The 27,266-nt window shown below is 40.9% G+C and overlaps 2 protein-coding genes across 3 annotated transcripts in view; one reads left to right on the top strand and one right to left on the bottom strand.

Annotated features, from left to right (window-relative positions):
* Positions 1–703: 703 nt before the first annotated feature.
* Positions 704–7,236, top strand: anp32b (acidic (leucine-rich) nuclear phosphoprotein 32 family, member B). The gene is made up of 7 exons (XM_008291635.1): positions 704–1,373; positions 3,744–3,893; positions 3,985–4,107; positions 4,932–5,124; positions 5,615–5,739; positions 5,843–5,909; positions 7,100–7,236. The coding sequence occupies exons 1-7, from the start codon at positions 1,320–1,322 to the stop codon at positions 7,180–7,182; spliced, it is 795 nt and encodes a 264-aa protein (XP_008289857.1). The 5' UTR covers positions 704–1,319; the 3' UTR covers positions 7,183–7,236.
* Positions 7,237–13,171: 5,935 nt separating this feature from the next.
* Positions 13,172–27,266, bottom strand: part of coro2aa (coronin 2Aa) — a 50,248-nt gene continuing 36,153 nt past the window's right edge. For both annotated transcript variants that reach the window (XM_008291631.1, XM_008291632.1), the window contains exons 3-12: positions 22,769–22,885; positions 22,288–22,437; positions 20,985–21,164; positions 19,942–20,058; positions 17,871–17,975; positions 17,669–17,765; positions 16,415–16,527; positions 16,221–16,311; positions 15,464–15,720; positions 13,172–14,283 (exon numbers count right to left, since the gene is read on the bottom strand). In XM_008291631.1, the coding sequence (XP_008289853.1) occupies positions 14,146–14,283; positions 15,464–15,720; positions 16,221–16,311; positions 16,415–16,527; positions 17,669–17,765; positions 17,871–17,975; positions 19,942–20,058; positions 20,985–21,164; positions 22,288–22,437; positions 22,769–22,885 (1,365 nt within the window). In that variant the 3' untranslated portion in view covers positions 13,172–14,145. The remainder of the gene's footprint in view (positions 14,284–15,463; positions 15,721–16,220; positions 16,312–16,414; positions 16,528–17,668; positions 17,766–17,870; positions 17,976–19,941; positions 20,059–20,984; positions 21,165–22,287; positions 22,438–22,768; positions 22,886–27,266) is intronic.

Below are 27,266 nucleotides of genomic sequence, written 5' to 3'. Positions count from 1 at the left end.
CTCCAGCTGATACACCTCCAACAGACGCCTTCAAAGCATGCACGTCTGTCCGAATGTCTGATTACTATCAGCTTTACTGTTGCAGCCAATGGCAGAGGAGACTGTCACTCACACACGGTCCTACTGTTGCACAATGAAACTCAAGTTTGAGGAATGTCAGAGCAGATATTACAACGCCATCTTCTGGTACACATTCTCAACTACCAAGCACTGATTTAAAAACAGTCTTGATGTATAAACAGTGTATATACTGTACCTATGATTTGTATGAGGCCAGAGAGAGGGTGATGGGAGGGTACTCTTAATAGTGGATGCAGTGGATATTAACCATTGTGGCCTGAATCAATTTCATTTTTTTTTTTTTACAATCCATTGAAAAATCAGCCCATAATTAGACAAACACCAAGAATATTACTGCTGATTTATTATTTAATTTGGGAAAATCTAACCAACCCACTGAGCGGACTTCTACATGAGGGCTCGGGTGTCTCAGGAAGTAAAGGGGAGGGATTGGAGGGGGTGCACTGCCCTCCATATGCACATACAATGCTCTCTTTACTGCAAACCAAATACACCCCTCCTTTCTACTAATGTGTCCAAAACGGTGGAGAGAAAAAAAAAAGAAATCACGCATGTATGAGGCATGAGAACAACACAGTTTATGCAATGAGTTTATTTGTCAGAATTTACACACATTTGCAACACAAAAGATGTTTTTTTTTATGCTTCCATAAGCAACAGGTTTAAGTATTATCCAAAAAACAGGGGTTCTTCTCCATGGTTGATGTTTGTCTTAGTTACACACTGAATGGAAAACATAATTTCAAATATATTAAATGCAGCTATGTATTTCTGTGCAGCCATAGTCAATAAGGCATAAACAAAGTTCCTCATATGACCTACTTTTTGAACGTTTAATTGGCTGAATGATGTTTTGCGTACACATGCATTCTGCAGGTCTTCACCAAATCAAACTGACTTTGCAAGCAGAAAGGCTCATGTCTTCACTTAAACATAGTAAAGTAATTTCCTTGCAGAAATAAATTGCACCATAGCACTATTTCGGGGCAGCGTCATGTTTTGTGACTGCAATGCCATTTTAGAGGCGATGGGCGTTACTGGCCGGAGATGGCGCTGTTGAGCATATATTTTGTTTCAGTCCCGTTTCCCTCCATGGTTTCCCCTCTCTCCGACTAACTTAGCGTTTGGCTCAGTTCATTATACAGTCCTATATTCTCCCTCCATTAGGGCATCTCTGCCTTTGGACTGAAGATCCCACCAAAACCCAAGAGAGAAAAGTTTAACTTTCATAGGGCAAGATGGACATGAAAAAGAGGATCCACTTGGAGCTAAGAAACAGGACACCGTCTGATGTGAGTCGTGCTTTTTAAAACCAACCCTTAGTTTTCTGGCTAGCCTTGCTAGCTAGCTTGCTACTTTTTTGCTTTGCGAGTGACCTGTGTGGCTAACGTAATGGTGACCACATGGGCTTTAGATTATGTTTCTCATTTATAATAGGGCGGAAAACACTCGCAGAAGAAGCTTAATCCTTGATAGTGTTCAGGATTGGGCGTATAGGGGCAACGAGACGAGAAAAGCTATATTCAATCGTTACTTTGAAACGGCGATTCCCCAGCTTGCTGGCATTATTGCAGTGCTTTAACCGTTTCGCAGCCTCCTTGGTCAATGGTGCACACACGATCCAGCTCGACTCCACCGTGGTAGCACAATTAGTAAACTTGTTTTTACGCTGATATATTAGCAAAGCTGCTTCCTGCGCCGCGTTTGGCATCCACATAGCGGTATATTTTATACAGACCTTGGAAGCCATGTTTGCTGCTAGCATAACTGCTAAAAATGGGGCGCTTTTGTAAAATTATTATTACAAATGTACTTTACAACTCCCAAGACGTTGGTGCTAAAAATGAGTTTGGGTAAAAAGGCAAAAGGGGGCCATCGCCGATCACGAGTCATGTCTTGACATTTCTGGAGAGTACGTTAATGTTACCATCAAATGGCCAGATTCAGCAGCGACAACAAAAAACAGTCACTTGGTTCACGAGTCATCCATACCTTGACCACTTAATGTGAAGTCCGTGTTACTCTCCAAGCTCAGCCTGGAGACACAAACTACTGCAAACCAGACCAGCAGCCCGGTGCTCGCTATTTGTTTAAAGGCACGCTGGAGCTGTTGCGATTCATAAGTTTTAAAGGGAGTGTACAGCACTTAATTCCCTCGAATAGCTCACATAGTTGCACAGCCGCGACGTTGCCCCTTTTCTTATCCCTGCATCTGTGCTCGTCTAAATATTGCATGCTTTTTAAATGAAGTCTGGTGCTCCGATTCACAATCATTCAGACACCAGCCAGCCAACTTAGTATTTTGTTCCCGCCATATTACCCCCTTCTCTACACCGATCAAACACAGCGAAATATGCCCGGCTGTACGCTTAAAACGTCAAACACACCGATTCGGTGCCCCGGTGATCGTCTCTGAGGCTAAACTTTACGTTTGCAGCCCAGCGGATCGGTTTGTCGGCCAGCGGCTTCATTAACCGAGGCAGCCTGCTTGAATGACACCGAGATCCGGCGCACCGCGCTTCATGCGTGGGCAGCCAAAAACTCGACGGTCGGCGTCTCCTCCCGACTCATGCACGAAATAAAACAAATTTAACATCGAGGAGTAATTTAGGTAATGTGTAGATAGCGATAATCGCTCATTGTAAGCAGCACTTTCCGCCATTGAAGTGTTCAGAGAACTGCATACTGTATCTCAGGAATCGCCATGTTGTCATTCTGTCGTCTTTGAAGCTCTGGGAGAAAGGAACTGTCTCCATCTTTGTTTTTACTAAATTTCCGTTCTCAATATATTTCCTTCGCCACTTCGACCTGAAAGCGATGTAGTACCCTCTAACAAACTGCCAATATCGGTCGTTCGCTCGACGACAACGAATATTCCTCTTGCCCCATGAAAGCTGGTTTAACGAAAAAAGAAAACGTTTACTAAGGGTGTATTCGCAATCCTTTCCGTTGCTGTTGGGTTGGCTAATGGCGGGCACACAGAGCTCTAGCTGCTCCTCTACTGCACGGCAGCGTTTAAAAGGGGCAATGGCTAGCCTGTAGCGAGCTAGCTCACAAAATCATTGCATTTGTCATTAGTGACTGCATCAGCAGGCCATGGGAAGCTACTGCTTTGCTCTTCCTCGTTGCAAAGAAATCGATAGATTAAGTGTCGTGGGCGGATAAATTAAGCGCACAGCGGCACAAAGTGTTTTTAGACGGAGACGCGGGTTTCGTTTCGGGGTTTTAGCGGACAAATCGTGATCTTTGTCGGCTGACAACAACTTTTTTTGCAACGTTTTTGTCCAACAATGAATTGCGCAACCAGTGTTAGCTTTAACTGACTCAAACTAACTCCGCCTTCGGACTTGTTTTTGTAATATTTTAAGCAACTACTGAATGCCTTTAGACACTTTGCACAAAGTAAAAGAGCCATTTTACTAAACAACAACAACAACAACAGCCCCTGCTCAACACATTCTGCTTTTGCACATTTTCTTTGTGCTTACGTTACAGAAAAAAATGCTTTTATATAAAATAATAAAAAGAGTTTCTGGAAATATTTCATTAAACTACACATGTTTTGCAATAAATTCTAATTATGGATATTTAGTTACAGTGTCAGTAAATGCATTAAAGTGGTGCTAATTTTCACATGTTATTGTATTTTTCTACATTTTCAGGTACGAGAACTTGTCCTGGACAATTGTCGATCAGGTGAAGGAAAAATCGAAGGCCTCACAGCTGACTTTGTCAACCTGGAGTTCCTCAGTTTGATAAATGTTGGCTTAATTTCAGTCTGCAACCTGTCCAAACTAGGAAAACTGAAAAAGGTAAATTGTCACGTTTCACTTGGTGCCTCGGTGTAAAAACAGACGTGATGGGTGTCTGCTAGACTAAACTCTCCTTCTGCTCGCCTTTCAGCTGGAGTTGAGCGACAACAGAATCAGCGGCGGCCTTGATGTTTTAGCAGAGAAACTACCGAACCTCACACATCTAAACCTGAGTGGCAACAAATTGAAAGACATCAGCACATTGGAACCATTGGTGAGAGTCCACATGCCTTTAACAGACATTTAGATGCAACACACGCTGTAAAAAAAACACAGAGTCTTTGTCTCAGTTGTTGCATACAGTGTTCTTTTGGTATTTTGTGTCCTGTTAATACAATATATATCAAAATAAAACACAATGTTTTTTGTTTTTTTTAAACAAAACCTTGTGGTACATGCACTGCTGTGCTGATGCAAATGTGGTTATAGTTAAATTAATGGGATATTACTGAACCCACAGCATAGAAATACCAACTACATTTCTAACGTCAAGGTTGCTATTTATATATCTGGACAAGTTGTACTACATCATATACTGGAAGTATCCCTGGAAAAAGGTCAGGGGACATCCTCCTCATCAGTGTTCTATGTATCAAGTTAAATATTCATTATTATTATTGGAAAATACACCACCTAGCACCCTGCATTTGTGGAGTTAGGGTGCAAACATTTTGATATATTTTGTGATCTTGTTTATTTTCTGGCAATACAATTTAGAAACTTAAACTTTCTAGAAGATGTAGGAGTCTGTTTGTGTCTAATTCAGATAATGGTGTGGCTTACAAATCTATAGTTTATCACCTTACTGCAAAAATCATGCAAACCCAGCATTGCCACAGGATAGTTTGGATCACTGACTAATAGATATTAAAGGGATTACCCACTCTTTATAAATGGTTGCTCCACTGACTGACAAGTCTCTGTCGTCTCAAGTACATCTCATCATGGTGCACACGTTGGCATGTATGCAGTAATGTGAAAACAGGAGGTTCACAGTTCAGCAGCAGCTTCTCACCACAGCGTACATTTGATCAACAGAAAAAGCTGGACAACCTGAAGAGTTTGGACCTGTTCAACTGTGAAGTGACAAACCTGAATGACTACAGAGAGAGCGTGTTCAAGCTGCTGCCTCAGCTCACCTACCTGGATGGTTATGACATGGAGGACAGGGAAGCCTCCGACTCCGACGGAGAGGTGGAGGGAGACTGCGTAGATGATGATGAAGATGAAGGTACGAGATCACGTTCGTTATCTCAAACAGCTCGGGATTATTTTGGCTGTGAAAATATGTTATATACAGAGAGTGGGCATAGTGTGCTGTACAAATTCATAAAATACATCAGTACTGTGCCTCATTTTTAAAGGATAAGTTTGGCGATTTAAAAATATTTTTCCTATATTTAAAATATGCCACGAAAACGACCAATCTATTGATCCTGCTATCAAGTATTGTCTGTGCAACCAAAGCTTTTACCTCCTCCGTGCCATGGAGTTTAATTGTTGTCCAAAACATCAGTTAGTCACACTGTTTAACTTGGTGACATGTTCCTTCATAATGAAAAACGTCTACACGCTAGTTTATTTCGAAACTGTTCCTCAGACTAATAACAGCGATCACGTTTACGTCTCTGGAAAGTGAGAAATGAAAGCGACCGCTATTATTATTAAAGTGTGCGCTTCCACTTTGTGGTTGACTGATTGTTTTTACGTTTGTATTGCAGAGGGCGAGGAGGAGGAAGATGAGGACGGAGAGGAGGAGGACTTTGATGAGGAAGAGGAGGACGAGGAAGACGAAGAGGAGGTAGAAGGAGAAGAGGACGACGAGGAAGTCAGCGGCGAAGATGAGGTGAATAAAACCCACAAAAACAAAACAAAAACTGGGTTTTAGTGGTTTAAACAGTTCAGATACATTGTCTCTTTTTTAATTTGTGAATTGTTGTTTATCAAAGGAGGAAGACTTTGGCCAGGATGGAGACGTAGATGAAGAGGATGAAGACGAGGATGAAGATGAAGATGGTATGTGTCTCCTTTTAAAATCTGTGTTAAAAACCGCATTAAAACCCAGATCCTTTTCCAAAACTGACAGCTCTCAGTCAAACGATTTCAAACGCAGACTCTCTACAGAGCTGAGATCACTTCAGGGGCATGCTGAACTTTTTTTTTTGTTTTTGGTCTAGAGGACTAAAATAACCAGATTTTTCTCTTTAAAAATGACATTGAAATTTCATGTCAGAAAGATGGCCACCTGATAAAGCAACTCCTACAAATTCAATAGCTGGAGAAAAAAAGGTTCCTCCTTAAGGTGTACGTCCAAAATCTCGTTATAAAACCAACACAAGCCCTTATTTTCCTATTTTATTCCATTTCTATTCCATTTCGAAATTGAAAAGTGAAAGTGCAAGAAATTCTACACAGCACAAAGAACTGTGTTGCCTTTTTGCTTTAAGAGTGATGTGTGGGCAAAGGTCAGAAGTTTGATGTATTTCAGCTCTTGTTATCTAGTTTTGGAAACAGTGTTTTTGGTATCCATGGAAAGGAAGCTGGGCCTTGTAGAGAAAGAGAGTTAAAGTTTTATATTTAATCCCTACATACACTCAGAATGTAGACAGAAGTAATGTTAAGTACAGTATTAGGGGATAGCTGATGTGAGTAACAGCTGCTGGAGATTCTAGTTACTTCAAGTCCAAAGACTGCGTTAGAGACGAACCATTACTGACCGTTCACATTATAAAAAGTGCACTATCGATCACAAGTAAAACATGCTGTAAGAATGTTAATCACAACATTGACCACAAAGTCTAGCGCCAGTGATCTAAAGAGGGCAGGGTGTGTTCCAAAAGAGAAAATGAAAAAAATAAATATTACTCTAGTGAAGATACATGTCTGACACGTTTTATTTTGAGCCCGTAATCATGTAACATTATAACGTGTTGGGACAGCAAAACATGATCGTGACCATTCAGAAACACTCGTCACTAGAGGATACGCTTGATAGTTGAGATGTAAACTGTTCACAAGTAAAAAAGTGCGAAAAGTGTGTTTTTTTCTGCAATATCCGACACCGAAACACTATTTCATATCAATTGCTGTGTTCTTGCTTGCATATGTAACGATACTTTCCATTTATTGTTCTGTTAAGACGGACGTTTTGTGTTCTCGACACCTTAACGCCACACTGACACAGATTTCCTCTCTGACCCCCCCAGAAGCAGAAACTGGCAAAGGCGAGAAGAGAAAGCGAGATCCAGAGGACGAAGACGAGGACGACGATGACGAAGACGACGATTAAGAGCGAAACTGAAAACGAGAGCCTACCGAGTTACCCCCCCCCCCCCACAAACCCGAACGTCCACCCTCCTACAACTCGCACCGCCTTTGTAATCCACGTCTACCCCCGACCCCTTCCAGCTCTGAGCTCTTTTTATGGGGCAAGACTGTACCGGATGGGTGGGCCGAGTGGAGCTGCCCCCCACCCCCATCCCCTGTTTTTTTTCCCTCCCCACCATGGAACTGAGAGCCACCCAACACCCTCCACCTCACCCCACCCACGGCCCCCGAGGTTCTCAGGCAGCCCACCACTCAGCATTCCACAATTTCACTGTCGATCCCTCTTTATGTATTCCCGTGTGAGGACTTTGGGACTGGTATCTAGTTTTGGGTCTGTGCTTTTAATATTTTGTTGGATGAATTATTTTTTTTTTTGTTGTTGGGTTTATTATTTCTCTTTTTTTTTGTCTTTAATTTTTATTTTTTTTTTCTGTTCCTTATTTTTTCCCAATAAAATTATTGCTATAGCAGGTGTGCAACCAGCGAGCCATGATTTTTAGTGTGGCCGCCTGTTGCACAAATCAAGGTTGTAGCTACATTTTTACTTTCTGTATGACAAAAAAACAACTTTGTAAATAAAATGTTAACATTTTGTGCTTTTCTGTCTTTCTGCTTTGCTTTTTTTTTGGTGTCCCGAAATTAACGTAAGGGTTTGGAAAAGATGACTGTGATGCTCTCAACATTTTGTCTGCAGGGATATTGACCGAAGAGACACAAAATGTCGGTTATAATAGGTTAGATTTGGATTTTTCTTAGGTTAGTGTTATAGAGTAGTCAAATGCCAATGTGGGCATTACGATAGTTATTGGTCTTTGCATTGTGACCAGTCATGATTTTTTAAAAATGTGGTCAAAAGCTACAGTTCTTCTGGAGCTGATGGAAGCCTGCTGCAGCCCAAGTTTACTAAATCAAGTGATTTACTTTTTCATGTAAAATTCACTGTTTCCTTCCTTCTGTTTCTCTTTTTTTTTCAAATGCAGAGGGAATTTTATTGCAAAAAAAAAAACCCCACAAAAAACGACAACATTGGAAGCCTAACCTAAATTTCTATTTTAGCCAAACTGTTAATTTAGTTTTTTCCTTTTTTTTTTCTTTTTAAGTAAGCTGTTATACAACTTTAAACCACTTTGGCAAACGGACTGCTGAAGCCTCATTTTGGCTTAAGTGAAGAACACATTCCTACACAGAACAATAGATTTTGTCACAGGAGAAAGAGATCACTTCACAGCCGGAGTGAACAGGAGGAACAATTACAGGCTTGTGAGAAATTCTACTGTTTTGGGATCCTTTAAAGAAAAATTTGAATATGTAAATGTTATCTCTGAATTCCAGCTAATTCAAAGCCAGTTCTGGTCCTCAGCAGTCTGGATTAGACAAATCAAGTGAAGATCTTTCAAAGTTACCTTTGTTAAGTGTGCATTTGCCTGTTTGTGTTGCCGTCGCTGCCAGGAAATCCTGCCAACTGAAACACAAAGAGAATTTAATGTTAAAAACATTTTAAAACAAGAAATTACCCACTTCATCTGACTAATTCCGACTGTTGAAGCCAGGTGTTTCTTTTAGCTGAAATGTGTCAGGTGATGATTGTGGATTTTGTTTCCCATCATTGACATTAGAATTGTGTTAAGACAGGAGATTTTTACAGCCTTGTTTGCAGCTTTAGGTGTACACAGTGGGCATCTGAGTAATGTGGATTTGAAAAATGTGATCCAATTCTTCACAGCTTTCCTGCCTCGGAAATAATTCTTTAGTCATTTGTTATGTAAAATACATTCTGTAACTAAGTGCAGTCATTTTTCAGTTTGCAAAATCGGTAACGTAACCTCAGGATGGAGGCTGGTGGCCTTTAACACCTTTATTCTTAATATGCATTCCAGAAATGGCAACGTAACTGCATTGTGGAGAAGCAATTTGCTTTAAATACTTTATGGCTGCTGATCTTCTCCAGACTGCCGCTTCTTTCAGAGCCCATCTTTGAAGTCTAAACGTCACCGAGACAATCACGTACAGATGAAAAATGTTTGTTCCCACATGTTGCAGCCTCAGAGGCTCCAAATAGTCAGCAGTTAACTGAAGACGCTGCGCTGCTGTTTTTCTAAGACAAACAGGGAACTCTGCTCAAATATTAATGTGTTTGTGCAACTGAGAGAAATGTCAGTTCATTTGTTTGGGAAGGACAATATTCTGCTTCATCAGAGGAGGTTTACAAACACAGACAAATTGAATTCCAAGAAAATTTTAATAATATTTTATGTGATTAATTTCTTCTTTTTACACATTTAAAAAAAACAATAATAAAAGAAATGGGATAAAATCTTTTTTCTTTTTTTTTTTACTAAATACATTTAAAAGACAACTGAAAGACAACACAATAACTGCATTACAAATGCATCTAAGTCAGGCACAGTGAGGCTCATCCAAACCCAGCAACAAGCATTAAATGAAATACTTTATTAAATCAGACAGCAAATGCTACAAGTGACTTTGCAGCTACATTATTGCTCCAGTGTAATGTAAGAGACTGTCAGAGTGTGCATGCTTTAATACCGAGAGGTCTCAGGCATGGATTGATATTGTTGTTTTCATTTGGCTTGTTGAGAGAGTTTTTTTTTTTTTCTTTTTCTGATTACTCGGTATACGCCACATTCATAATAGAGCCACAGTATGATCATCATCTGCAGAGGTTTACTATTACAGTTTCCAGCAGAGCAATGATAGTCATCGCCGCACCGCAACATTGTGATGATTCATCCATAAGATAACTTTGAGGAATCGGCAAGAAAAAGACTTATGAAGAAACAAACTCCCCTTTTTTTTCCCACTTCACGCAGCTTATTGTTAATAATTCATACTGATGTCTGACGTGTGGATATTGAAATTTCGCTCTCTGCATAAAGCGAGCCGCTGACTGACACAATGTAACGAGTAAAATGAAAGGATATTAGTGGGTATGTGTTGGCAGTGAGGTTATGTTTTTTTGTTGGTCCAGTTTCTCCACACAAAAGTGGAATTCAGTGAGCCAGCATCTAAAAGAGGTTCTGCAGCGAATTAGCATTGCATGTGTGGTCAAACTGAATGCAGGAGTGGTGTTTGGTTGTTTGATCTCTTGTAGCCAAACTCCAAAATGCTGGATTCTGCATTTTCCATGAAAAAAACAAAAACAAAAAACAGCAGTGTCTTTTCATTTCTATAGCCTCTCTTGGTGTAGTATGAATGTTCACTACACTGGCAAAAGTTAGAAAACCCTTTCTCTAGATACTGCTGGGTGGGAAAGGTTACACATTTATCATCATTCTCATTGGCTAGTCCGGCATCGCTCCACCCCAACTTCCTCCTGGCGGAAACACCAGTGTAGGTGCACAGAACCTGCTGGTACCAACTCATAACAAACAGCTTTAAGTGTTCTAATCAGTGTTTTTAAAAGTGCTGTGTATGTCAGGATGAGTCTTGCGGAACTCTGTGTGAAATGTGATGTGCATTCATGAAAACTTGGGAGTTTCATTCAGTAAAAATGAGGCTCACACAGATGATGTGATAGCATCAGACAGTGTGGCATGAGGTTTTTTTTTTATATCAAACTTTAAGCTACTTCATGGAGGAAAAGGTTAAGACGGTATTCTCAGAGGATTAAACTTCATCTGAACAGGTTAAAATATGGAATAAAAAAACCAAAAAAAAACATTTCCAACTGTTAAAAAGTGTACATTTGTGCCCAAATTCTAAGGATCCATCACTGGAAGAGCCTGTCATGACGATGAATGGCTCAACCAGATTCAACGGTGCATAGCTCAAGGTTTGCTGTTGACTTCAGCTGCTGTCAGAAGTGCTGAAGAAGCAGGCTCAGAATGACAGCTGCTGTTGCTATTCAACCGATGAGATACAGCGTTTCCTACAGGCCGAGAATATATTCAAACAGCATCACAATCCAGCAATGATTGTTTCTCAAAGTTGCATTTTGGTAGAAATTTCAATTTCAAATTTCCACATTGCTTTTGAAAGTGGAAAATAACACACAAGTAAAATAAAGAACTCTTTTGTTGAAGGCAGATCGATTATCCAACTTAAAACTCATGGACATGAATAAACTGGTCGGAATGATTCTGTGATGAAAAATAGGCAAAATGGAGGTGACACCTGTTACTTCAAACTGTTTATTGTTCACAGCCAAGTTAACCCTTGAGCAAAGAGCACCGGCCAACTGTAAAAACAGCAGAACGGTGGGAATGTGTCGAGACTCGTCTGACAGCAGCGGCTGGAGTTTAAACTGGCCCGATACTGCAGCTCCTGGACAAAAGTCAGCCACAGATGAAGCTGTGCTGGAACCGTCCTGCCAGAGGTTAAAGGGGTCACACACGTTGCGATTGTATTGAAGCCGCTGTGTCTGTATGTGCGCGGGTTGCTGTGGCAGTTTCTATGCGATACCTGAAACATGTGCCAAATCTAGAAAATCATTGTGGTGCTTTTGAGTACGTAAATACAGCCATGCATTCATATTGTACCTGTCTGCTTATCTTAGGCTCATTCTACACTGCTGTGTTTTCTAATATCTGCAAGCACTTCAGTGGCATCTACGCATATTTACATGTTCATCAGGCTGTTGTTTGTCTCAACAAGTTGATGAGAGACAAGGGAATGTTGAGTTTGTTGAAAAGTAGAAGTCAAAATCAGCTGCCGCAATTCTGAAAGCAACAAGGGTTAAAACTGGTCCGACTGCACCGTTGAAGAAACTATGAACGTCATTCAGGAGTTCCCTGCGGGAAAACACATTTCAACAAGTCACCGTGATGGATTTCACCAACTGCTCTGTTTAGATTTATGCAGAAACTTAGATAAACCGTTTACAGGTAGCAGATTTATCATTAACCTCACGTACACTGTGTATGTTCTCACAGAGGTTTTCTTTTAATAGTCTTTTGAAAAAGCTGAAAAATCCTCTTGGGAATTTCTATTGGTATTCTAAGGTAACCAAGAATCTGGTAAAACTATTTTTATTTCTGAAAATCTTTCATTGCTTGCTTGCTGTGGAGTTTCATCAGTAACAAATGGCTTTTATAGCAGATGAAGTCAGACTGTAGATATTCAAACTGAGCTTGATGACTAATTATTGGGTTTGGAAACACGAATCGATCCCCTTCAAGGTCCATTTGCTGCTAGCAAACTTCATCTGAGAAATGTGGAGAAATCCTTTATGACATAACTTTGTAGTGTGATATCCGCATACATCAAGGTATAGTAAGTGAGAAATGGTGAAAAACATTATGTAGATAAAGTTACCAGACTACCATGTCTGTTCTGTGTGTGTTTGTGTGTAATCTAGTGACTTATGTTAATGCAAGCATCATACTCAACTTGAATTTTGCAAGAAAACAGTCTCTCATTAATTTCATGCACCTAGAACAGGGGAAAGGCTACAAGGGTATAAAGAGTGTGGTTCAAATGCCTGGAAAACTGTCAGATTTATATTGTTTTACAGTTTTATGTTTGTGTCAGGGCTACAAGGTGGAGCGGTGGTTAGCACCATTGCCTCGCAGCAAGAAGGTGAGGACACCCAGGATCTTTCTGCGTGGAGTTTGCATGTTCTCCCCGTGCAGCGTGGGTTCTCACCGGGTTCTCCGGCTTCATCCCACACAGTCCACAGATTACGTGGTGATTCTAAATTGTCCGTAGGTGTGAATGTGAGTGTGCTTGGTTGTCTGTCTCTAAGTGTAGCCCTGTGATAGACTGGTGACCTGTCCAGGGTGTCCCCTGCCTTCACCCTAAGTCAGCTGGGATAGGCTCCAGTGCCCCTGCAACCCTAGTGAGGATTAAGCGGTGTATAGATAATGGATGGATGTTTGTGTTACTATGACCTCATCAGAGCTACTCAAACTTTACTGTCCAGTACAATAGAAGATACCATTTTCCTATAGAATCTGATCAGACATGAATAAACTATGATCAATAAACCTCAGTGAGGGAACTTTTTTTTTTTTAAAAACAACATTTTGTATGTATGAATACACGAGAGCTGAGTGAACACAATTTAACCTAAAAGTTGTGCGGTGCTCCAGCTCTTCACAGTGGCTCCACATCAGGAAAAAAAACAAACAGGATTTTGTCCTTTTTTTAAAAACATTTTACATGCTGTACTTGATTAAATGTCATTTTCCTTGACCGTATTTTTAAAATAAGTATATTTTAAAAATTAACATCCAAACTGCTACATGGCATCTGTTAACAGAATTGGCTGCTGTGAAATGGATCCAGTCGTTCAAAAATAAGAGAATAAAAACAAATGCAGCTTAATGGATTGGCAGAACACAGCTGGGATCACGATACTATCATTCATTTCGCTCGCTCTCATTCAGACACGCAGTCATCTGTCATCACAGACCCCAAACACCACAGCCGTCTCCACTTACAGTAGTTTAAATATTGGAAGAAGAAAAAAAAAAAAAACAACAACCACCAAGCATAGAAAATAAACGTGCTGTTATGTTACAATCACACAGGACGTCTGCTGCGACCCTGCAGCGACTTTCAAACAACACGCAGACACCGCGTCATTCAGTCGAGACAGGCACAAACATCCTTTTATCTCTCAGCGACAAAGAGCATAAAAAAAGGTAAAAATCACGATAACCTTGCATAGCTGTGAAGCGTACAAAAGAAAACGGGAGGAAAGGTCAGAAGGTGCAGAGAGTTTTCCAAGTGTATGTACATGAACAAAGAATATGTGCACCGTGTGTGGAATGGACAAAACGACAGGCTGAAAAACATAAAATCAAGGTTTAATGCACCCCTGTGCAGTGAGTATGTGGGGCTCATTAGAGGGAAAACAGGGCGACAAAAGAGTGCCGCGGTTCTGAAGATGTAGTTAGCGGTACGTTTGTACAGTAATGCATGTGTCCCTGTGAGGAGGTGAGGGTGACTCAGCAGGACAGTCTTAAAGCGAGCTCTGAGGCTGGGAGTTTTTGATGTTCTTAATCTCCAGCTCCAGCTGTTTGATGCGCACGTCCCGCTGGTTGAGGAGCTCCCTCAGCCGCCGGATCTCCTCCTGCTGCTTGTGGAACTTCAGGCGCAGCTGTGGACAAACACACACACACACACACAGCAGAGTGGAATAAATCAAGGGTGTAACGTCCACTGGAGACTGGGACGTCCCCATCACTACAGTTAGTGTAATGTACTAATTACATCCTGTAGACACACTGTCCCACTGCTGCACAGCTGCCACAGTCCACATGAAACAAGCTCGGAGAGGATAAAAATGTCCACAGGTTAGCAGTTAGCGGTGTTCAAATGTGGTTGTTATGTGGCGGTAACTCTAGTTGCGTTTTATAATGTTGGGTAGTTTAATCGAGTTTTCAGCTGTTTTTTGCACCGTTTTCATTCTGACGTCGTCACAAACCTGCTGAATCATGATGGAGATGAATTTGTAATTCATAAAGAAACAAGATAAAGCTGAGAGGCATTGCTTGGAAAATGGCTCATAATGATATACAAAGATAATAAAAGTCTTTTTTAATGCCATGTTTAAAGGCTTCATCAACTGATGATATCATCTGATTTCAATATGAAGTATTTTCCTCAAAAGTAATAAGAAGTGTACAGGTGCTTCATTTACTTGAGTAAATGTACTTTATACTGTCCATCACTGATCACTGATCACTTGCCCTCAGCACTATAATGCTGTCCAAGGTGCAAACGAGTGTAATTTAGTTTATTTTGCCCCAGGTTTTGCCCCTCAGGCCAAATAAAAATGGTTCCAACCTTCTGACTGGTGGAACTAGTTTGGGCCGCCTGACTGGAAGCTCTGCAGAGGTGACTCAGGACTGAAAACTGTCCACTGCATTTCTTTGCTCGTGACATTTTGTTATTTCAGTATTAAAAGTTAAAGCTTCAAAGCAAAGTAACTAAATATAGAATTCAATGAAAATTCTTTGCATGTTTTATAAAAAAATTTGGATTTTGTGTTGCGAAAAGAGTGTCACCTCGGTCTCAGGTATCTAGCAATAAACTGCACAGGACTTTCAGAATTAGTCAATAATACAGAAATTTAGGGCATATTCATCTATCTTGTCTTAGATTTTTTGAAAACATTAAAACTAATGAAATCTTTTAAGAAGAATGAACCAGGTTGTAAGTGAATAACACTGACGTGGTTTATAATCCTGTCTTTGTGAGTAAAAAATGCCAAAGCAAACTAATAAAACACAACACAGGAAGACCCTGCAGGTGGAGACCCCAGGATCATTCAGCACCTCATTCTCTGTCCTGGGAGGAGAGCAAAGTGCAAGGTCTTCTCCGTTGCTCAGAGGCGTCCGACTCCTGTCGTCCTCTGAGCGGGCGCTGTCCTGTTTGCCGTCTTTGGTTTCCAGTTTGTCCTGAATGTAAGAGAGCTGCAGCATTCCTGGTCGGCTCTGAGAGCGGCGAGTGTCCAGTGAGTTGACCAGCCCCTTTCTGTCTGAGTGGGACTCTGCTACTTGACTTCCAGGCTTCAAAGACATCAGCACTGGACCTAGAAGACAAAGAGAGAATGACCAGGAGGAGGATGAGTTACTTTGTCTGTATATGTTACTAATAACTCACATTCAAAGACTGCGTTCTAATCTGAACGTTCCCCAATGCTCTCGTTTTAAAGTTTAGACAGAGAACAGAGTTTGGACAAAGCTACCAGGATGACTCATCGTATGATTAGGGCTTCAACTTACAGCTATGATCAAATGATTTCCTAATAATTTTACCATTTGATTGGTAATTAAAACAAAACATTAGCAAGTAGTGCAAAAGGTCCATCCAAATGTCCAACAGCACATGTTCAAATGTCTTACTTTTTCCAAACAACAGTCAAAAACGTGAAGATATTCTCTTTACACTGATATCCAACTGAGAAAAGAAGCAGTTTGAATCAGGAATGTTAAAAGACAGCACGCACACTCAGCAACCTAAATGAAAAATTAAAAGCCCCCAGAACCTCGCCGACATGGACAAATATCGCTCATCTCTCGTTTTTCTGACCTTTGTCGATGCCACTAAGCCACTCCTCTGCAGTCACAGCAGGCATGTTACCGGCCGTCATTGGATAGATGTCTTCTTGGTACGACTCCGACTGGAAACACACACAGCGCATTTAGACATTTAATTTGGCCTCTTAGATTTATTAAACTCAAAAAAAGTTGGATGTTTTTGTGGTTGTTTGTTTCGTCTCTCACCCTGCGGGGTACGATCATAGCAAGAGGCTCAATGAGGCTCTTGATTGTCACCAGTTTGTAGAACCTGAAAACCTCACAGGAGCTCACATCCAGACCTCTCTTTGGCATCACACCTGCAGGATGACACCCATGGATGAATAACACACTGCTTCAATGTGGGCACACAACACCAGCAGACAGAAGACATTACAGAACAAAAACATTAAATCAGTGTTCTGGCTGAGGCATTAATCAGCTGGTTTGGGGTTTTGTCCTGTAACACAACCTCTGTAACTGTTAAAAACTAATACAGACACAAATCAGTTCTTAAACCGAAGCAGTTTGCACCGCCGAACCATGTGCCGTCGTCCTGACGTATAGAGCATCGGATGGATCACATCATTTAATTACAGAAACAGGCCGGAGGGTGAAATGATCAAACACATAGGATCATACTGCGGTGGAACAATCAAGGTGTCAATCAAGACCTACAGTAATACCAAACCACACACACAGCATGAACACAAGAGAAACACAATGTGTTCACAGAAATAGGAGCTCACGACCAGCTCTTCTAAAACAGAGGGAATATTCTGTTTGTTAGATTCTTGTGATGAATTTGGACTTTGCCATAGATTTCGCTGCATTGTTTTGAAGGTACAGAGCTGTCTGACTTCTTAACATTGTTCTATATTAATTGTTTGTAAAGTATTTTGCTTTCTGCTTACTATATTTTGTAATTAATTCCCTAAGAACATCAAGATAATTAGCAATAGGCTCATAATGTAACTTAACGCAACTTTTCTTAGTCGCTGAAAGTTGGGCAGAATGAAACAGACCTGTGGTCAGAGCAGCAGGTGGTTAAAGGTTAACCAGCATCCCGCTAACTTGATAATACAAAGTGACTGCTGTCTGCTTCAATAAACAGTTTTGTAAATTGTATTGTATTTGAGTTTGTCTTGAAACACAGCAAGCAGGTAAAACTAGAGTCTGAAATCTAAGAAGTGAGTGCATGTGTGTGTCCATCACTTCACAGAATCCACGCCATCAGTCTGATCAGCTGGTTTGACTATTCAAATATCCCAGGCTTATTTGCACAGCAGCTTTGCTTACAGGTGCGAGAGACGTACAGGCAGGAGACAGGCGGAGTTTCCAAACAGAGATCAACAGCCACACCTTAAATACATTCGGCTTAAAGGGCAGGTAGTAGAACCCATTAAATAGTTAAATGGGACATGCTGGAGAGGTGTGTCGGCAGCATGTTGTGCGTCTTACCCAGTCCTTTCTGAGGTAAGTGTGAGCGGTATTCTGTTAAGTAGTGGATGTACGGTTTCTCTGAGCTGATCTCATAGTATCTGATATTTCCGTCACCCTAAAAAGACATGAAGCAAAGTTTTTTGTGACAATGACAGCGAACGTTGTTTTCCGTATGAATGCTGCAACATGATTAGAATTTGCATGTATTCCTGACACCCACCTTCCCAGCAAGGTAGAGCATGTGTGTGTCGGGGTCATAGAAAGGGAAGAGGACCCCTGAAGAACCGTCCAGGTTCTCCTCCAACAAAGGCACGGACAGATCATCCTGCAAACACACAAAAACTGTTTAAAAAAAAAAAGCACTTAAGCACCATTGATGTGTACAACATAAAAAAAAAATCCCCCTTGTATAAAAACACTGTCATTTAAAATCCAGTGCTGCATAAGAAGCACTCTCCAGTGCTGAATTAAAACTGGAGAGTGCTCAATCCCTAATCCATGCTTCGCCTTAATCCTCCACACACGATACACTCTCACACGTCGCAGCTCGCCAGCCGCCGGCGCCAACTATTACTACAGACGGTCAGGTGTGACGAGGCTGCTGGGTGACGACATGGTAACCAAGAAAACAACTCCGGCTCTAGTTTGGGACAGGGGTTAGGCACTTGTCCAGGTAAACTGCTGAGCTGTTGAACTGGTGCCTGTTATCCACTAGGTGGCAGAGTTGTGTTTGAGAGAGCAGCTCCACCTGATACCCTGAGAGGCTCAGAGGAGTTTAGAGGCATCCTTGGTGAAAGAAGTATTCCCTAAAATTACTTATCCACAAACTGCAATTACAAAACAAGCCCTGCATGTTTTACTGAATTAAAAGTCTAAAAGTGTGACTAGCAAAATGCATAAAATAGATACTGCAGAAACTCAGCAGATCAACCTGGACAGTGGTGAGAGGATTCATTGGTAGAAAAAAAACTAAGGTCTGCTACAGAAATCTAATTTCATCTTTAGAGGACTTTCCTCTAATCTTTGCATTTCTGTAAAATGTTGAATAATTTTGCAAGTAACCAAATTATTTAAATAAAACCAGCTGAGATATTCAGAGAGGAAATCATTCCTTGGTGACACTTCAAAGTTTTAAATGTATTTTGTATGTTTATTCAGTGGTTCATGTGTGTGATCTGAATCTGATCAGTCTCTCTATGTGTCAAAGAAATGTAGTGGAGTAACAAGTATAATAGTCCTCGGACCCTAATTACTCTGTGAAATGTAGTAGAGCACAGACGTAGAGTAGCATTAAATAGTGTTTCCACCACTAATGATCAGATGTAAGAAAAAGAATCGCTGTGTCTGTGCATTACATGTTTGTACTTATTCATATACAGCCAAGTATTTGCTCAATATATTTAAAAATGTAGAGCTCTGGTGAACCATCGACTTTGCTTTTATATTTATTTGAATTTTTATATATATATTAAATAGTTAGATTCTTTCTATATCAATTTTCCTTCTTCTCTGACTCTGTAATGCTCAGAGGCTTTCATGAGGACCTCTCTGGTGTGATTTAATATACTGATCATTACTTAAATTGTATTGATTCTCTGATTGTGTTCATTTGTTGGTTTTCTTTTGTTCTTATGTGGATTCCCTACATGGACTTCTGCTTTTGATACATCTCTGTATATCCCTTTTCATCATATTTATCTGAATAAAAATGTTTCCCAAAAAGCTGACTTCTTCTAGTAAAGTCATAAACTGCTGCTTTGGATGCTCTGGTTGTTCCTACTTCCAAGCTACAGCTAAGTGGACCATCAGAGCTCTTACTGTCTCCATGAGGAGGCCATTTATCACTTTTCAAGCGACAGTGTCAAACATCTGCTGGGTGCAGCTTTCCAGTTGGAGAGTTTCTGCTATTCTTAGTCAAACGTGTCAGTAAACGAACAGCTTTGGGTTTGGAGTTGTTGATCAATAATCCAATAATCTATCTGAATACATCACGTTGAACTTGGGGAAACATTTCCACAGTTAACTGACATGTAATTATATTTTATTGATCCCCTGTACATGACTGTCAATGTTGAGAGAGATCAACGGTATACACAACGAGAGATTTGAAAAAAAGATGCTTCTATCAATCAAAAGGCTGCACAGCAACTATCACTGAAATACAGAAGTGTGCAGATCTCTCGCTTGTCTTTCTAGGAAGATTAGTCTTTTTTGGTACAACTCCTGCCAATAAGTTTTCTCACGACTAGATTATTTTGTCTCAGGGTCAGTGGCTGTGCTGCTGCTCTCACCTGATCCCACAGAGCTATCTGTCGCTCGTTCCAGCGTGAAGTGCCTGATGTGAGAAGCTTCTTCAGGTTTCCAAGGAATAACACCTTACCAGCTTTGTGCGTCTTGGAGCTGGCCTCCTGCAAACACAATATACGTGACAGTTAACATTTAAGTAAGTACGAAGAACAAGTATGTACATTATAACACTTGTTTTAAGAGAAACAAAAGGACAATGTTCTGACAAGAACAGCTTTGTAAACATCAGCATTAAAGCACTGTGCTGTAATGTTCCTTATGTGTCTATATGAGCACGTTTGGCAGGAGAAGAAAGTGAGTCCAGACTAAAATAAGAGGTGTGAGTCACTGGCTGGTGACCCAGAGGTCTGTGGAGCTCTGCTGTGATCCAGGCCGGGCCAGAGGTGTCAGTTTTGGCTGTGTGGTGCTGGATGAGTGCCTGGGTGCCGGGGCTGGGAAAGGGAACTCCCACTTACGCAATATTGGCTGTGATGCTACTGTACTCCAGAACAAAGGTTCATGGTTCAATAATCTTCTTTTTCAAAAGAAGCTTGCCAGTTGAAACAGATTTTCACATGGATTGTATGTTGCTGTGATTTCCCTCAGCAACAAGATGCTGTTCAGTGCTGTTTAAAGTAAACAAGATGCTTTAATAGGATGAGAAAACTTCTAGTGAAAAAATGTGATGACTGAAAACCACAGAAACATTGAATGAGAAGCTGACAAAGTCCCTAAAACTAAATAGAAAAAGCTATTTGAGCTGAAGACTGAATTTACTGGTATTATTATCAGGTTTACTATTTGATCATCCTATTGTTGACAGTTAACTCTACCTTTTGTTTTTTTACAGTGTAGTCACAGCCTATCAAAATAAGAAGACTGGAAAACTAATGTTAAATTTACAGTAACCTTAAAATCAAGTCTTCACCTTAAAGTTAAATAATTTCAGCTAAAACATAGTTTTTGTCCCCCAGAAGAAGTTGCATCCCCACAATGTGAGCGCGCAACCAGATAAACATCCAAACCACCACAACAGTGACAGCCATACCTGCAGCAGGTTTCCTGAGCGCGACTCCATCAGTCGGATTTTCCTGTCCTTGCAGGTGGTGGCGAGCAGACTCCCATCCGTGTTGAAAGACATGGACAGGACTACGTCTGTGTGGTGGCTGATGGTCCGCACAGGGTTTTTGATCACCTGCTCTGGACAGTCCAGGTTCCAGATCATCACCTGCAGGTGTAAAAAAAAAAACAGGGAGAGACTCAGCAACCAACAATCAGAGAGGAAAGAACTAAAGTTGGAATTTTAGTTTTTAAGCATAGAAGTAAAATGTTACTATAAATGTATGTGAATTTATGATTCATTATTCACATTTATTTACTTTACAAGTTTAAAATGAATGGCAGGCTTTGGTTCTGTATTTTAAAAACTGGGGTTTACTACAACAAAACTACATTGTACAAAGAATGAAACATTCACATTACAGATAAAAGTGATTCTAACCATTACAGTCACGCTCAAAGACCAGCTGCTGAGCATGTCACCACAGAGAGCGATACACTAAAGTTGCACTAATGGGCATAACAGTGCATACTTTTCTTATCTCAAAAGAATTTGTGCTGATGCACTCAGTTGTGTGTACAAAAAGATAAGTTGTTTGAGCTTGAACAGAATTTCAAACCCTGCTTGCTTTCTCACTTCAGAAAGGATTGTGACGGAGTAATTACTTGCACAAATCTATCAATATTTTCATGAAAACAGGCATTAAATGGCACATCGAACACAGAAATGACTCAGGTGAGTAGATCTGGATCGCAGTGCGCTCCAAGCTAGTGTGTTTCCTCAGGCAGCATCCACAACTTCCACACACCTGGCCGATCGCGTCATGAAGCAAGCTTGCTGTTTGATTATCGGCTTCATGAAATTACAGCAATTTTCAGACGCAGTCCAGATGTACATTTAGTCTCCTGACTTCATCTGAGGGTGGTGTTTCGGACGCGACTTGATGATCTGAGCGTAAAAACGTTGTGGATTCTTGGTGTAACCTGTGAAGGGCTCGTGATGCTGTTTGCAAGGATCCTTTAGCTGCTTGAGACAATTAGCTGCTTGTAAATTAGCTATAAGTGGAGGAATAGGCTGAATAGCTGTGACCTGTTTGGTTGCATTGTGGTATGTAGGTGCTTAAAGTAGGTCACAGTACATGCTGAGTGCTTTTCTTATTGCCTTAGAGTCGTTTAGTCATAAAAGACTCCAAGCTTGTGTCAGAGGCAGTGTCTGTGTGTGTGTGTGTGTGTGTGTGTGTGTGTGTGTGTNTGTGTGTGTGTGTGTGTGTGTGTGTGTGTGTGTGTGTTACCTGGTAGTCATAGGCCGTACTGAAGAGGATGTTGTTAGCAGTCGGATGCCACTCGATGAGGCCAACTCTGCGGCTGTGACCCTGCAGATCCTTCCACGGTGTTGTCAGGTTTTTCAGCACACCATGAGGAGGGATTTCCCACACTTTCACCTGCAAACGCACACACAAATTAACAACCACAACGATCAACCGGTTAAGTGCAGCAAGATATAATGCGACTGAATATGGAGAACGACTGAGACACATTTTCTAAAGAGAAAGCAAAACTTGTTGACTCTTTCTTTCTGTCTACTGGGATTTGCACTGAGCCACGGTGCCAGGTCAGAGCGGAGGAATGTGAGGAATGACTTCTACTTCTTCTTGAAGGCTAAACAGCAAGGTAATAAAATGATCTCCCTGCTGCAACACGCTCATATTCCACCATACTGATAAGACGCCCAGCAAACCATTTTAAATATGCGCCGTTTGTGTGTGTACAAACCGTGGTGTCCTCGGAGCAGGAGGCGATGCAGTAGTCGTCGAAGGGATTCCATTTGATGTCCAACACGTTGCCCCTGTGGCCCGACACTCGAGGGTGGGTAGGGTCCACTTTACCCGTCTGATCGAAACACACAAAAATAAAAATTACAACACAAATCATTGTAAATAGCCTTACATTTGGGGAAATAGCATTATTTGCTTTCTTGTGGAGACAGTTCATACCACCTCTGATGTGTGGTTGTTAAATAAGGGGCAGTAGGTGAGCGTAGCGTCGACTTCAAAGACTTGAAACAGCGAGCAAGCGCAACAAAATCTGCCTAACTGAAACAACTTCTTTTCTTGCAACTGTACAAAAATTAAATTAAAAAAATGACAATTCACTGTGTTATTGTAAGCTGTGTGTGAGGCTATTTCTTGGATGAGTGCAAAAACTTCCTGTAGTCTCTGTTTGCAAGCAGCATGTGTCTGCAGAGGAGGAGGAGGCTGCAGTTTCAGGACCACGTTTATGGGACCCTTGTTTTTTCACGACAGCTACTGAAGGGATAACCAAGAGAGTGGAACTTCGATACAATCGGAGTGAGAATGCACCAAAAGCTGTCCTTCTGTCTTGCCTCTCTGCTTTAAAATATCTGTTTGAGATCCAATAAATATGAAGGCCATAGCATGTGATTCCATCCTACCTGATCATACTAACAAAACAAATTTGCTGACATGCAACTCTTGTCAACAAAGTCAAATTGCAGGATAGGAAGTAGTCTTTGGGTCAAACAAACCTTTTAAAACAACAGACACTTGGACAATGTGGTATCCGGGCAAAAACAACTTTTAGTCAAAAGTCGCAAATTTAAGCAATCATCTACTTCGGTAGGTGGCCCTGTCGTAAAAAACAAGGGTCCTGGAATTGTGGTCCTAAAACTGAAACGTAATATTGCAGCTAACAACTCTGTGCTAAGCTGATCTACTTGACTGCATGGGTCAGAGCTGTTTTTGCAGCATATGAGGCAGGTAGTTTTAAAGTTATGGCTGATCAATGTGTATGGGAATGTGTCCCTGAAGTAGAAGATAAATATGGTAAGACCTGCAAAACTGGAGTTAGAAGATGTTAACTCAAACCAGCAGCATGTTCCTGCCAGATAAAAACTGTTCACAAGTTATTAATCACCTTCCAGCCACTATAAATGGAGATTCAAACTTTATCTAACCAAGATGTCTCTTAAAATGAAAATATAGCATAATTATGGAGCAGCACAGACCAAGATACATGAGGAGGACGAGAAAGAAAAACCAAGAAGGTATTTAAAAACATTAAAAAGTAAAATTTTGAATAATACATTTGTGCTAGCAGTCCTCTGAATGCCCTTTAAGGTCATGTCCTTAAAATCACTGAGGGGAACTAGTGCCTGTAATTTGAGAGATTTTTTGTAGTTCAGTCCAAGTAGACGCTGCTGCCCACATGAAAGTTGTTTTCCTGACTTCTGCATGCAGCCTTGTTACAGAGCAGAGCGTTCACAGAGCTCCGGCTGCAGTTTGACATTAGTCACTGTGTGACAAACTCACATCTTTTGGCCACTTGAGGGCAGGTGAACAAACTGGAACTACAACACTGATGTATTTACACCTAATAAGATTGTGGTGTTTATTTAGCAAGACATTGAGTAACATTAGTCAGTGTTTTTCTCTCCACCAGCTCCTGAGGTAAATATCTAGATCTGTACCTGTGAAATCTATGACTGTGTTCACCATCTGCTCGCGTCTGTTTGTTGCTGTGCAGATAGCATATTTTCAGCTTATCAGAGCCTTTTTTTTTTTTTTCCTTGTAAATGGTTGGTTTCCTGTGCTTGAAAACAACACTCAAGATTGCAATGCAGAACCAAAACCTAAACAATGAGCCCAAAGACGCTAAAACGCTCCACTGATCTGAATGAAACTGCAGATCTGGATGATAATTATCTGTGGATCTGTCAGGATCACTGTGTACGATCTGAAAATAAGAATCTTTGTATATTCTTCACCTTAGATTGAGCCTTTCATATCTGCAAAGCAAGGCGGTCGGCTCCCAAAAAGTTTGCACCACCATCTTTCTGCAGTCACCCAGTGCAGACAAACCGAACACCTCCATAGAGTGCCTTTAGCGTTTTTAGCTACCACTGTCAGGGAGGGGGGTTCAGCTGGTGGCAGTCTGCAACCTCCCTGGTGAATGTCACTAAATCCTACACGCTACACCTTTTATAGAGTGTTCTACTGATTCAGCATTGCACTTCTACAACATTGCCAAAGTCACTATAGAGAGCGAAAAGAGAAAAAGAAATCATTGCAGCAGAACAAGATTTTTCTCCTCTCTTCCAGACTCATGTTCAGCTCAAAGCACTGCTGACTCAAGCGATGTCTCTTAAGGACATTTAGCAGATTTCACACAGCTCCTTCAAAAAGATTTGCTGCAGCTTTTTCACTCGACAAGATTTTGATGTTTAAAATGATTCAATGCCCTTTAATATAAAAATAATGGTGCAGCTTCAAAAATCAAGCAGCCAGGTGCACAGAGTGAGGGTAAGTTTCTAAAGCACATGTGGATCTGTGCAGGTTAGGGCAGGTTTACCAGTTTGCAAGCAGCCAAACCGTGTACGACATCAAACTGATCAAACTGAAGCTGGAATTATGCAAAACAATGTGCATCCCTGGATGATCCTGTTACAAAAGTCACTGAAGATATTCTGCCTCGACACGACCGCTAATTAGGCCGTTTGTATGAACAGAGCCTCCTTTTAAATGACATACGCGCCTGCAGGCTGGATTATTATGCAGGTGAGGTGTGTTTGGGGCGAGGGAGTGATGTAACCATGATCTGTGCCTCCAGCAAACATGACACATGCACACAGAAGATGAACTTCTGGTCTTGGGTTTATGAGCGTTACCTACGTTCTCCACAGAACAATAGTTTATCTGTCCAAACGCACGGAGGTGGGCTGTGAAGGCGATGGAGGAGGGGAGGAGGGCTGAAGTTTTACCTCCTCCGCTGCCTTCACAGGAGGGAAAGAGGGGGTCAAAGGATGAGTTATGTCATTCCTGAGCTCCTATGCAATTCCTCGCCATGGCAGGACGGTGGTGATAACTCAGACGGAGAGAGAGAGGGGGACGAAGTACAGAGAGAGGTGTTCAGCCTGATGAATCACCCTGGCTCTGAGATGTAGAGCCAGACTGTAAATTTAAGCAGCGCACGAGTGAGGACAATAATTCGTGAGTTCACTATTGTTATTGATAAGACTAGTGGATGTGATAATGTGCATAAATAATGTCTGGGAGAGCGTTTGATGGATCACGCATAAGCCGGAGTGAGAAAGGGAGATAAGACGGAGTACTGAAGGGAAGAAAAAGACCACATGTGATGTTTAGGTCGTAGTGAATGAGCTGACGGAGGCTTCCTGATATGTAGAGTTTCTTTTGGCTGCACTGGCGCTGTGCTATTTATAATCTGAGAGCAGGGCTGTCTTTTCCAGGTGTGCTGTGCATGCAGGAACGACAAGAAGCCACGAGAAAGGCTGAACTATCAGCTCAGAAGAATTTGAACTAGAAAAAAAAAAAAAATCATTGCCCGACAAAAAGCAAAAAAGGCCAAAAACAGTCGAGGTTGATTTCAGTTATAAGAGAAAATATTCTGATTTGTCCTGGCCTGCTGCAGCTCGCTGGATGAAAAACTTAAAGCAGTGTGATACGTGTTTGTGGGAAGAACTTGAGGTTTAAAAGAGGCCTATTTAGTTAATGTGAAAAAAGAAACCAGAAAAGAAAGGACAATACAACTTGATTTCAAAGTCTATAATGTGCACAGAGTAGCTTTATTAAAAAAAAACAGACACACAAAAAAAAACATGGAGTTGCAATTTATGGGCTCTCTTAAAAATGAAAACAGACAACTTTCGGACCAATTCTAAAAAAAAAAAAATTTTTTTAAAGCGTATCTGGTATCAGTTTTATCAATATTGCGAAAAATTACCATTCAAACTGTTTCAAATATTTAAAATTGATATGTATTGAAAAGTCAATTTTTTGACAACACTATTAAATTTAAGTAAAAAAAAACAAACAAAAAAACAGCTGATGTAAATATTGTAAGAGGAAATTTTTTTTTCTTTTCATCAAGTTTGCCAAGATACTGAAAAGGAAGTGACTTAATGCTGTAGAACAAATTATTACTTATACAAGTAGTCAAGTGTTTATCGACTGAAGTCTTGTTTCATTTCACTTCATAGTTCGGGCTGACACTGTGCTCAGGTGAACCGATTTCTAAAAAGGAATATTTTTGTGTAGTTATTTCCCAAATAATCCCTAGTAAACCATAGCATTATGAGTCGACACAGAAGCTGCAGGTTTCTAGAAACATTTCTTGTATAAGGGATTGTAAAAAAAAAACGCTGGAGTATGCTGGATTTTTAAAGCATGCAACAGAAAAAATCCCACCCCGTCCCCTCAGGGCTCCAAAACACATGCAGTCTGAGTACTGACAG

This window comes from Stegastes partitus, unplaced genomic scaffold (assembly GCF_000690725.1).
Source record: "Stegastes partitus isolate 25-593 unplaced genomic scaffold, Stegastes_partitus-1.0.2 Scaffold752, whole genome shotgun sequence".
Lineage (NCBI taxonomy): Eukaryota > Metazoa > Chordata > Actinopteri > Pomacentridae > Stegastes > Stegastes partitus.
Note: the sequence above shows the minus strand (reverse complement) of the source record. Positions and strands in the feature narration are given on the sequence as shown.